At 44.5% G+C, this 11,684-nt stretch overlaps 1 protein-coding gene across 2 annotated transcripts; it reads right to left on the reverse strand.

Annotated features, from left to right (window-relative positions):
* Window positions 1–2,612: 2,612 nt before the first annotated feature.
* Window positions 2,613–11,468, reverse strand: LOC138632852 (thrombospondin-1-like). Of its 2 annotated transcripts, none has more exons than XM_069718704.1 (22): window positions 11,310–11,468; window positions 11,133–11,216; window positions 10,300–10,859; window positions 10,078–10,156; window positions 9,865–9,951; window positions 9,642–9,751; window positions 9,175–9,300; window positions 8,658–8,754; window positions 8,358–8,531; window positions 8,087–8,263; window positions 7,828–8,001; window positions 7,457–7,737; window positions 7,153–7,371; window positions 6,938–7,045; window positions 6,389–6,548; window positions 6,163–6,281; window positions 5,563–5,797; window positions 5,222–5,449; window positions 4,865–5,136; window positions 4,671–4,768; window positions 4,429–4,568; window positions 2,613–4,333 (listed from the first exon to the last, which is right to left on the reverse strand). In XM_069718704.1, exons 2-22 carry the CDS (start codon window positions 11,194–11,196, stop codon window positions 4,326–4,328), a joined length of 3,516 nt encoding a protein of 1,171 aa, XP_069574805.1. In that variant the 5' UTR covers window positions 11,197–11,216; window positions 11,310–11,468; the 3' UTR covers window positions 2,613–4,325. The 2 variants fall into 2 exon arrangements, with proteins under 2 accessions (XP_069574805.1, XP_069574804.1); XM_069718703.1 differs by having other exon boundaries at window positions 9,865–9,954.
* Between the last annotated feature and the right edge of the window lie 216 nt (window positions 11,469–11,684).

Consider the following 11,684-nt stretch of genomic DNA (forward strand, 5'->3'; position numbering starts at 1 on the left):
ATTAACTTAATTAAACAATATATTATTTGAAAGGAACGTGTTCATTGCGAAGATTAATCAGCCAAATAAACTTCAGATCAGAACAAAGATCAAACTGAAAGGAAATAAACCGGTGGCGATAAATCAGGAACAAACCAGAAAACAAAGCAAACTAAATAATTGAGGTTCTCTGATCCTCCAGGTGGGACGATCAGATACCAAATTTATTTCAACAAAATGACCACGATGGGCCTGAAGCTCCCTCAGAGTACACAGTTAAAACCAGCTCGAGCTAAAAGGAGTTTTCTCCATTAAATCAACAACATGAAACAGCACGAAGCAGCAGAGAGCAAGCAAAGCCTGGGAGATGAGCAGCAACGCAACTCAGGGTGAGGCAACGCAACTCAGGGTGAGGCAACGCAACGCAGCAGAGTTCTTAAGACTGAGCAGGTCAGTCCCCATGTGATACAGGATTAACATTAAGCAGAATAATAATAATTACCACTAAAGTGGATAAAACTCATAATAAAATCACAAACCGATCAGTCTTCGGTAACGGAGACTTACCGACAGCGATCCGCGGGGGAGTCCCCGGTGCAGGATGAGGGGAGCTCCAGGAGATCTTCCACAAAAAAAAAAAAAAAAAAAGAAAATCACAGAAAAGCCAATATAAACAAAGCAAACAATTCGGCAGCACTCGTGCACACCTGCAGCCGAGGCGGAAGTCCGGCAGACCGGAAGCGGGACATGAGTGTGACGTCAGGGGAGAGCCAAGGGAATCCCCACCTGTATTCATATGATGCCCCCTTGTGATTGGCTCGTGATTAAAGGATGAAACCAAGGTCGAGAGTGACAGAAGCTCCATTAGTAACATAAATAGATTTTTTTTTCCCCCCCAACATGCCAACTGTTGTTGTTGTTTTTTATCCTAAATGGGCTCCATGTTTTCACAACACAGCTGGATTGCAAGGCATTGCTTTTATTTGTGTTTATGTCTCTGCATGATACTTATTAACCGAGGTATCACCAATGAGAACAGAACATTGCTGTCATTAAACCTAATAACCGGGCGCGCCGGCCGCAGAATGTTCTGCTGCACAAATGTACATTCGCTGATAGTGAGTCTGTGGGGGTGAAGTCTGAACTCTACCATTAACCTTACGCCTTTTCCTATGAAATATAGTATGTGTGTTTTAGTAAGATGTGGTCAGACATGCAAAATGACTACGAAGGAGAGCAGAGGGACGATGTGTGCACTTCCAGTTCAGCTCCAAGCACTCCGGCAATTCCTGCCTCTAATGGTGATCTGCTTCAGAGTAGGGCCGATAAGTAGGATCATCTGAAATTGGACCCTGTGTGACCTCCTCAAAGCTTCGTTTTCATTTTAAATAAGTGGACGCCACTGACAAAAAGATGGCTGGCTTTGAGAATTAGGCTCTTAGGGTTGTTTGAGTTGTTGACACGGTTCCTGTTTGTTCCTGCTTGCACAGCGTGAGCCGGCAGCCTGCACCTGGCTGACCTCAGCCCGGAGGCCCTGCCTCGCCTCCCTCTGGACACCTACGGGCCTGTTCATCTCACTCTTCACCCCACCCGCACATTCTGACCCCGTCTAAACGGCAGGAATTATCTCACATTCCTCCAGACTGAACACAAGTCGGCCAGGTGAACCTCCAAGGTCAAATCCCAACGGAGAGCCCCGCTGTCAGGGAAACTTCCAGGAATCTAAACGGAGATCTCAGCACAGGTCTGAGAACTGCAAACACTTTTCACACTGACCACACAAGATTAAGTTTATTTTGGGGGGGAGGGTTACCATACATTTGTGATAATTTCACAAGTACATCTGCAGCATGTGTAGCAATTTTGTCTGTTTATAACAATAAACTGACACAATAGAGCAGATATACTGTTCATTTAGGGTAATGGAAACACAGTGAGCTCATAATGGTAAGAATGAGGTCACTCTTAATGTAAAGAGACCTCCGGCATGCTGAGACTGTCTGGCTTTTTCTGGCACGACCGTCACTGTGAAAGATTTAGATGAACTGTCTGGATTGTGTTTGCAGATGAGATACCGGTGCAGGGTCTTAGTGCAGAACAGTCAGCCAGCTGTCGACCCGGTCCGCAGATATCTAGTCATCTATTTTGACGAGTTATATTTAGACGTTTTTATGAAAACTGTGGAATTTCAATGCACATTCCTACCAGCAAGAGAGGATCACAGCCATAACTTAAGGTCACTTCCCCGAAGTTTCTGAATTTATTACTGCAAAATTCCTCGTGTCTACCTCTCACGTGGAGTGCCGTTGTTTGAAGGTGTAAGGAGACGCCTGTGTAATGCGTAATCAGATCTGTGTGGATGTGCGGCTTAAGTAGGTTATACTTCATGTTGAGTTTTCCTGCTGTTGACTCCCAAGGATATTCCCTTTATCCAAGGCTTCACTAGACTCAACTAATGAATTCCAGTCGCTTTACACAGCATGGCTCGTCTCCCTTTGCTTTTCCAGGGAGAAGACTTCCGCGGAAATAGATATGAAGTTCAAAAATAACAGCGAAAGAAGCTTCTTCGACTCTTTAACTGTTTGTTAGCCGAAGAAAGACACAAAGAACTTTTTTTTTTTTTTTTTTTTTTTCCTGAAGAGTTTATTGTTCATTTGACATTACAAAATAACAGGTAGGAGTATAAACAGCACTTTGGGTAGAAACTATGGTACAAATGTTTATATAAAAGCTTCACTAATAATAAAAAAAAAATAAAAAAAATAAAAACAAAAACAAAGACATCCTTGTGTCAGTGTGCAAATAAGTTTATACAAACAGAAACGCTTCCATATGAGGCTACGCTTCTAGATAAATTATTTAAATAGCATATATCTACACAAATGAAATAACTTCGACATAAAACAAACAGAATAATTTATCAAAACTGCACAGGAAAAACATATCGCAAAACATAGTCAAGACAACATTTCTTTAATCCTTTACTTTCCTGTTCGGGCTTCTTTTGCTACAAAAATATCTTATATACAGCATATAAATGATAGCAAAGTCTTGCTTAAAAAAAAGAAGCCAACCAATTTATACTCTGTTGCTAAGACAAGTGATTCTTGTGTATTGCTGGCCTCAATACAAAAAGAACTAATGAGGTAATATTTGTACATAAAGGGTTTCCTTTTTTTTTTGTCCCTTGTCAGAAATGTACACACAAGCTCAGGCACACCAGTCATGCACACTGTGCAGAAGCAGAATATTTAGAGATAGCGTAAGTGATGCCTATCATTGCCACATTTTCTGGTTATGGTCAGAAGTTTTCTACGTCTTTCTATGATCTTGATTTCCATTGATTGGATTTGGGTCGCTGATAATATTTAAAGAATTAAAGCATCTGTGATGAATACGAAAATGCAAACTTGCATAATTAGAATAATCTTAAGAAATAGACTGGCCCTTGCTGTTTCTGTCCCTTGACTTGTTCAAAAAAAGATAAGAGATATTAACAATATATTTTGCGAATAATTACTGATCCAAAGCAGTGTGTAGTGTGCCTGCTTTGGGGCCCTGTGCTGTCCTGAAGTTTGTGCTCTCCATGTTTCATCTAGTGCTCTTTCCTGAGAAGACTAATGTTTTGGACCAGCCCTAAGCGTCGGCGAAATGCAAGACCTCATACATATATTTTATATATATATATATATATATATATACACGTCTGGGAGACTCGTGTGAGGGGTCATCCGTAGAATTTTAATACAATTTTGACTGGGTTGTCTTCATAACTACACTTGTTAGGTAGCACACATGCACAAACACGCAAACGACATTCACTCTCTTTGATAGTAACAGTCGGTCCATACTGTCCGCAGTCCCTCAACAGTTCCTTCAAAGGGTTTTACCCCAGCCTTAAAACAAATTATCCTCCTGCTTTCTTCATACTGAAACAAGTATCTTCGAGTCCACAGCAGATGTATAGTAATACAAAATAATTACAAAAATTAAAAACACACTTCCCTTTTGTCCCTTATCCACAGATGAATACCGCCAACAGTTCTGGTGTGCAAAGCAATAAAATGTGGCCCTCTTTCAAAGCAGATCAGAGCAAACTGAGTGGGAGAGCCAATTTCTTCTGAGCAAAGCTGCGCTCACAATTTGAGTTTGGTGCAGTGGTGCAGAGTTATCACTCAACGTTCATTTGGCTTTATCTCCCGAGGTCACTTTACCTCATAATAGCTCACTTGCTCGTCATAACTCCAATGTGCATTTCGCAAAGGGAAAAGTTAAATAGAAATCGATCCAGGTCTCTTGTCATAGATTCTTACGGATACATTCTTCTGGAAGGCTCTCTGGTCCAATTAGGAATCTGAAAGAAATAACAGACAGCAAACATGTCACAAATTGAGTCTAAGGCGATGGCAAGCGTCTTTTACAGTGTCTGACCATGACATGTGTGCTTACCTCTGCATTCGTATTTGAGGTCCGAGAAGTAAACCATCTCCTGAGAGAAGACGTACAAGCCCAGTCGTCCACCAGCGTACGTCTTGTCGTGGATGTTTCCAGAATCGGCCATGATTCTCTTGCCTTCATACATGACCACTCTGAAAAAGAAAATGCAAACATTCGAGTCCATTGCCATCGTAATATGTATTATGCAGATTTCCAGTTGCACAAAAGAACATGCTTTGAGGTTTTGAACTTACCTAATAAGTCCAGTCTTGGGTCTGTGGGTCAGATGCCATCTATAGGCAGTGAAGTCCTTCCAGCCGATGTTCTTGGGGTCGTGCCACAGAGTGCGGACCTGAAAATGGATGAATCGCAATGGTTAAAATGAGAAAAGTGTCAAACATTTTCTTAAATGATATCTTAAACCCTGAGTCAAGTTCTCCAGGCTCACCTGTCCTGGGGTGTCTCCAGTGTGCCACAGGGCGTTCCTCAGGTGCTCACCGGGCCCTGTGGTGGAGTTGACTACTTTGATTGACAAGCCAGAGTAGCCTTGAGCTCTTGTGGGTGTGGGGGACCAGTAGGTCTGTGTGATCTGTTTCCACATCACCGTGTAGAAGCGGGAGCTGGACTGGTAGCCGAACACAAACCCGGCGTAGTCGTCATCTCTGTCCGTGTTGATGAAGAACGTTCCACTGAAATCCACTGCGCTGAACTCATCATAACCTGAATTGAAATAACAGATTGTTTTTAATCTGTTTTGCTACAAATTTGTGTCCATGCAGCAGCGAGATGTCTGTATGGTACCTACCAACAGCAATGCCAGGGTCACAGTTGACAGTCTGCACCAACTCCTTGCCCTGATGCCGAACCACCCAGTTGGGGTCGATCTGAGAGGTGCCTTTGGGATCCAGAGGAACCATCTGGAATCGGCGGAAGTCGGTCTCACTGATGGCAAAGTTCTCCGGGCACACATCATGGATGTCCAGGACATTGTCTTGGTCAAAATCGTCTTTGCACACATCACCACGGCCATCGCCTGAGAGAAAAATATGGACATGGAAATTACAAAGACATACAAGGAGTTCTGAAATACCCGTAGGAGGAATGGCACGAGGGGTTCTGCAGGACGCCATTGAGAGACTGACTCACCATCAGAGTCCAGTTGATCAGGGTTAAAGGCCAGTCTACAGTTGTCTTTGTTGTCGGGGATGCCGTCATTGTCGTCATCATGGTCGCAGGCGTCGCCCTTGCCGTCCTTGTCGTGGTCTGCCTGGTTGGCGTTGGCGATGTAGGGGCAGTTGTCCAAGTTGTTCTGGTGACCATCCTCATCAATGTCCTGATTGTTGTCGCACTTGTCTCCAATGCGATCTGAGTCAGAGTCGATCTACGGAAGGACAGAATTCATTTATGAGAAAATCTCCCCGAAGACCGACTCACACTGAAAGACGCTTGTCCTCACTTCAAATAACTCCCTCTGCTGTTTTTCACCAGCCTCGATATGAGAGGTGCTACTCTGGTTAGGATTTAAATGCAGCCCCTTGTTGTCAGGTATGCAAGAAATGTCCAACCAGACAAGTGTCCAGTGTCCTCGGACATCAGCAAAATGACACATTCATATTTTTCGTTGCACATTCCTCTTTTTGATTAAAGCATTCCCCAAGAAAAAGTCCTACAGAGTTACATGTCAGATTAAGCTGTGTCAATCATCGTGGGTCTAATGTAAAGGTAACAGGTGACGTCTGACGTTACCTGATCAGGGTTGTGCTCCAGAGGACAGTTATCGCAATGGTCTCCCACCCCGTCTCTGTCAGTGTCTCTCTGGTCCACGTTGTAAACATACGGGCAGTTGTCGTTCTCATTCAGAATACCTGTTTAGTGGAAAAATAGGAATTTTAGCCTTCCCGACTTTGTAAATCATTTTCAAAACGAGGGAAAGACATAATTTAGGATTAAATTTTGAAAAAAAATGACTTACCATCGCCATCAATATCAACAGCACAGGCATCACCCTCTCCGTTGTTGTCAGTGTCAGTTTGGTCAGTGTTGGATTCAAACACACAGTTGTCACAGCGATCGCCGATATCATCTCTGTCTGTGTCATACTGAGCAGGGTTGTACACTTTTGGACAGTTGTCCTAAATTCATAAAGAAAATATCAATTGAATTACTAAAATGGGTCATGACTGAAAGAAAATATATTCAAACTTTTCCAGGCCTGTTTTCTGTTTTTTTTTTTTAACTTTAGCTGGAATGTGATATCCCACTGGAGATTTTTACCACTGCATTTTTCTTGCCCAACTTTCCAAATCCACACTAAGAATTATGGGCAACAAGCCACCTCAGAAATTATATTACACTATTTCTGGGCTACTGCCTCTCCACTTTAAATCTCTGGTGAAAGCACACAAACATGAAGACTTGACATTCCATACTACCCAGAGGAAGGATGGCTGCAGCTGATTGCTATGTCTGGTCTCTGAGGAAAGCCCCGTTTGGGGCTATAAAAACTGCTACGATTACTCACCCTATCATCGGGGATCCCATCATTGTCATCATCATGGTCACATTCATCACCCAGGCCGTCTTTGTCATGATCTTCCTGACCAGAGTTGGGAAGGTTGGGGCAGTTATCCTATAAAGGAACAAAAGGAGAAGGTTAAAGAGGCAATCATCACAATAATAGAGTGCAGATGAGTAATAATGGCCTTTTGCATTTCTGTCCGCGTGGGGTGTGGCTACCTTCTTGCAGTGATAAGTGGCGTTCTCCACACACAGCAGGTCAGTGTTGGGCCACCCGTCCAGGTCACTGTCCTCGCCGCAGATCCGGCCGTTCCCGGCATAACCTGGCTTGCACTCGCAGCGGAACATGGACTCGGAGAAGACACCCAAGTAGATGCAGTTTGCATTTTTATTGCAGTTGTGGCTGCCGTCCTGACAAGGGTTACGGGCTCTGCAAACCTACAGAAAATTACAGAGGATTAAAATCCAGCAAGCAGCAAGTGTGCTAACCACAAACACAGCAATTGAGAAAAAAAATCCAAACCTGTTTTTTGGCAGTTGCCTGTTCCACTCCTCTTCCAAAGGGCTGAGGACCGGAGAAACGTGCAGGGCAGGGAAGACAGTTGTACCCTGGCTCAGTGTTCTCACAGCGATGGACTCCGTTATGTGTATGGCAGGCATTGGGAACCTCTTTACATTCGTCAATGTCTTTGCAGGTTACACCGTCCCCAGTGAAGCCAAGTGGACATCTGCCACAGTTGAAAGAGCCATCGGGGAAGCTGATGCACTTTGTGCCGGGGAAGCAGGGGCTGGAGAGACAGCCATCTGTGGAGAGAAAGAAGTTTTATATTAAGAAAGTCATCTATTGTGAATTGCACCTTGTGTTTCACTAGTTGTTAAAGCTTAGATGCTCACCAACAGGGCAGACTTCTTTGTTGCAAATTTGAGACACAGCAGCATCACCAACACAATCCTTTCCTCCGTATTTGGGGGCGGGGTCGGAGCAAAGACGCTTCCGGATCTGGTTTCCTCCACCGCAGGTAGCAGAGCAGGTGTCCCATGGCGACCAAGGTCCCCAACCTCCATTGACTTAAAAATACAGATCAATATTCATTATGTTGCCCCGCATACATACACTCTAGCATATCATCTTCGGTGCTGACATTTAACTTACCAGGACATGGAGACTTCTTGCAGATTTTGGTTTGACGTCCCTCTCCCTGGCAGTCCCTGCCACCCATCTGGGGCGTGGGGGAGTTGCAGAGGCGGATCTGGGTGATGACCCCCTCACCACAGGTCACAGAGCACGAAGACCAGGGTGACCAGTGGCTCCAACCTCCATCCTGCTTGACTGTAAACAATTCATACACAATTAATTCATCATTTCCTCAATCCCAGAGAATTTATCAACACAATGAGAGTGTTGCGAATGTTTGGTGACTTACAGCGTTTGTCACATTCCTGTGGATAGCAGTCACGGGTTTGGACAGAGGTGCCCTCACACTTGCTGTTGATGCGGTCGCAGGAACGGCCACGCTGCTGGATGCCACGGCCGCAAGTCACCGAACAGTGGGTCCAGTCAGACCAGGCGGACCAGCCATCCTCTGCATAGTCGTTTGCTGCAAGAGGAGGAGGAGGAGACGACAAAAACTTAAATGGGGATTCGTTACTTTTGGGGAAAATGATCAAAAAAGATAATAAGATGGAAGTCAACATGTGTTTATCAGATTTAAAAGACAACTTACGTGGTCCACAGCGAGGGCAGCACTCGCCGTCGGGCACAGTGGCGTTGGCACATGGGATCAGCGGGCAGGAGATTTTACGACACACGGTGGCAGAGTTCTGGACAGAGGAGCAGTTTAATGAGTACAAGAATAATGAAGTAGCTGACTGGCCACAAAACAGACAAGGATTCGCTGGTAGTGTTCCAGGTCTAATTGCTATATTTCACAATGGAGTGATCTAATAGGGGACATGAAACTCCTGCTGTGCTCACAGAAAACTAACACTCTCCCACTAATACCCAACTAATTACACAGTACATGAACACCCCTCACTGGATGTTGCAAGAAGTAAAAGGAGCCCCCCCCTCCCCTGCTGCTTTGATGATCGTTTCAGACAGAGTGTTGACAGGACAGAAGCAAGGTGATTATAAATGGAGGTGCTAAGATAAACACTATTGAAGTACAGCTATCATCTTTCATCAGCTGATCTCTGACTTGGTTAAAGTTTTGCATTCCAGCAGGTTGTCGTGAGGCTTACCTGGCAGGTGCACTCAGTGCAACCGTCCACGGTCCATTCATCTTTGTCGTTGTGCATGATGCCGTTGTGGATGCAGACTTGATTGTGGATGTTCATAGAATTTTTCAGGGTTATGGTTTCCTCAGTCTGGGGGGTGGAGGGGGATAGAGAGACAGAGAGAGAAGGGGGTTGCTCAGTATGGAAAACTTTCATTTTGCCAAGGTTCCAATACAAATGAATCAGCGGCCGACACTGTGATTAAGACATTGCTTGAATCTAGCGAAGCAGTGCAAATGTGACCGTCAGCCAAACATATTTGTGTATTCACATGGGTCTCATTAAGGATTTGGCCGGAGACTGCCATTACAGTGACAAGTGGCTACGCACTGGGAATGCATTAACTGGAAGCAGAGGCAAAGATGGAGGGGACAGGAAAAGAGGGAGTGAGTGATGACAGAGCGCAGACCCCGATTGCCCTTTGAGCTTACCACTTTTTGGAGCTCATTCGACAGCTGTTTAATAACCACATTGAGTCCCCGGAGCTCCTTAAACATGCCGGCGATGTCGTCACAGGAGAAGCCACAGACAGTCTGCAGATCTGCATGAACAGTAGGAGAGAAGAGTCCGGTTAATTAAATTAACTCTTGAAGTTGGCAGCAAACCAGAATAACAGAGACTCAGATTTGACTCTTTGGGGAGGAGAGGTCTCACCTTTGGCTTTGTGGCCGGTGTAGTCGGTCCTAATGGCAGGGCTGGAGCCGTTGACTGGGTTGTCCAGGGTCATGACATCAGTTAGAGCTGCTGCATTGTAAAAAAAAAAGAAGAGAGAAGACAAATTAAATTCTGTTCACATGGAAACATACTTACATCCTTATACACACTTTGCAATTGATAACGAGTATTTGATTTATTTGCGAGACTTACCTCCACTTTGACATCCCTTATTTCTCAGGATGGCATTCAGAGTGGTACCAAAGACAAAGCGCACATTCTGAAGCACTCCCTGAAAAAGAAGAAATTCCAGTCAGAGATACTCTTAAATATTTATTTTCTTACATCAATTACCTTGTGATGATACAAATATAATGTATTAAATGTTATTTTTGGGACCCCCCCTCTGAGGCAAAACACTGAAACAGATCTTACCATAAACTTGTCCTTCACTGCTCCCTTTCCAATCCTGAGCCTGGCGATGTTTGCCACCTCCCGGGACAGCACTGTCTGGATTGGCACATCCAACTCTGAGATATTGATTTCTTCACAGCCGACAAAAAGTTGCGCCTGGTCATCCTGCACGAACAGCGTGATGTTCTTCCAGTGGCCAGTGGCCAAAACTGCATCTTCGATGGACACGAGATGCTGCTGGTCCGCGGTGGAGAAGACCACATCAAGGGTGTTCGCCTTGCCGTTGGAAATGATCTCGAAGACGGGTCCGGATCCGTCGATCTTCTCGATGGTCAAAAGGCTGCCCCTGTTTTTCTTGAACTGCTTCAGGTTGACCAGGAGGAGGAAGCCCCGCTCGGCCTGAATGGAGTCGAGGAGGTCCCTGAAGGAGCTGTCGGGGATGGAGGGGATCAGGTCTGCGTTCAGGACCTTGTATGCGGGGCTGTTGGGATCTGCGCCTTTGACCAAACTCACTCCGTGATGTCTCTTGTTTACTCGGGCCAGATCAAACAAGTCATACACACTGTTATCATCCCGACTCTCTGCGGTCAAAGAAAAGATAAACACCGGTTACTTTTTTTTCTCTCATAACAAAAAGTGCATAAAAACAAAGAAAACCACAAAAAAGCAGGCTGGAACACCGAATATAAGAATAACTGAATCAAATATCACTGACGTTTTAGTGATGAGCCCACATAGTTTAAATTCCACAGTCCGGCTTAAAGCCCAAACAAAAATGATCATTTTCAATATACATCAACTTAGACAGTTTTTGCAGGTAAAAAGACAACAAATAAGACATTTTCCATTCTCACCTGCCAGTCTTGCGCCTTCACAACTCCACAGCATCAACAGCAAAAAGATGACACACAGCTTCATCTCCAAATCTCAAGTGCTCCCTGTCACAGCCAAAGAATGACAAACATTACTGAACACATCCTGACCAAATCTACATATAACGAGTGATAAATGATAAGATAGTGTCTGCAAACCTTGGAAATGAAAAACCCCTTGAAAATGGATGAAACAAAGAAAGAAAAACGTCCTTGCTTGTCCGACTATTTATCTCCTTTCTCTTTCTTTAGCTCTGACAGAAGCTCGTTAGATAGGTGCAAACTTTCTTTGTGCCCCTGTTTATTCCGATGTTTCCACTTATTACACTGACTTCTCCTGCAGATATGAGTGCTATTTAAACAGTTGAAGGACATTCCTTAGTCGCAGTTTGGACCAATAGGATGGCTGCAGTACAGAGGGACGGACTTGTTTTCTTACCTCACAGCCAGTCAGAGTAATATCCGAGACGCACACAGAGGAAAAATGCATTCCTGGGCCATCACCGGACAAATATTTCATATACTCACTGAAGC

Source organism: Brachyistius frenatus, unplaced genomic scaffold (assembly GCF_029030835.1).
Source record: "Brachyistius frenatus isolate BFR_SWC_R1_liver_20210118 unplaced genomic scaffold, ASM2903083v1 Contig_196, whole genome shotgun sequence".
Classification (NCBI taxonomy): Eukaryota; Metazoa; Chordata; class Actinopteri; family Embiotocidae; genus Brachyistius; species Brachyistius frenatus.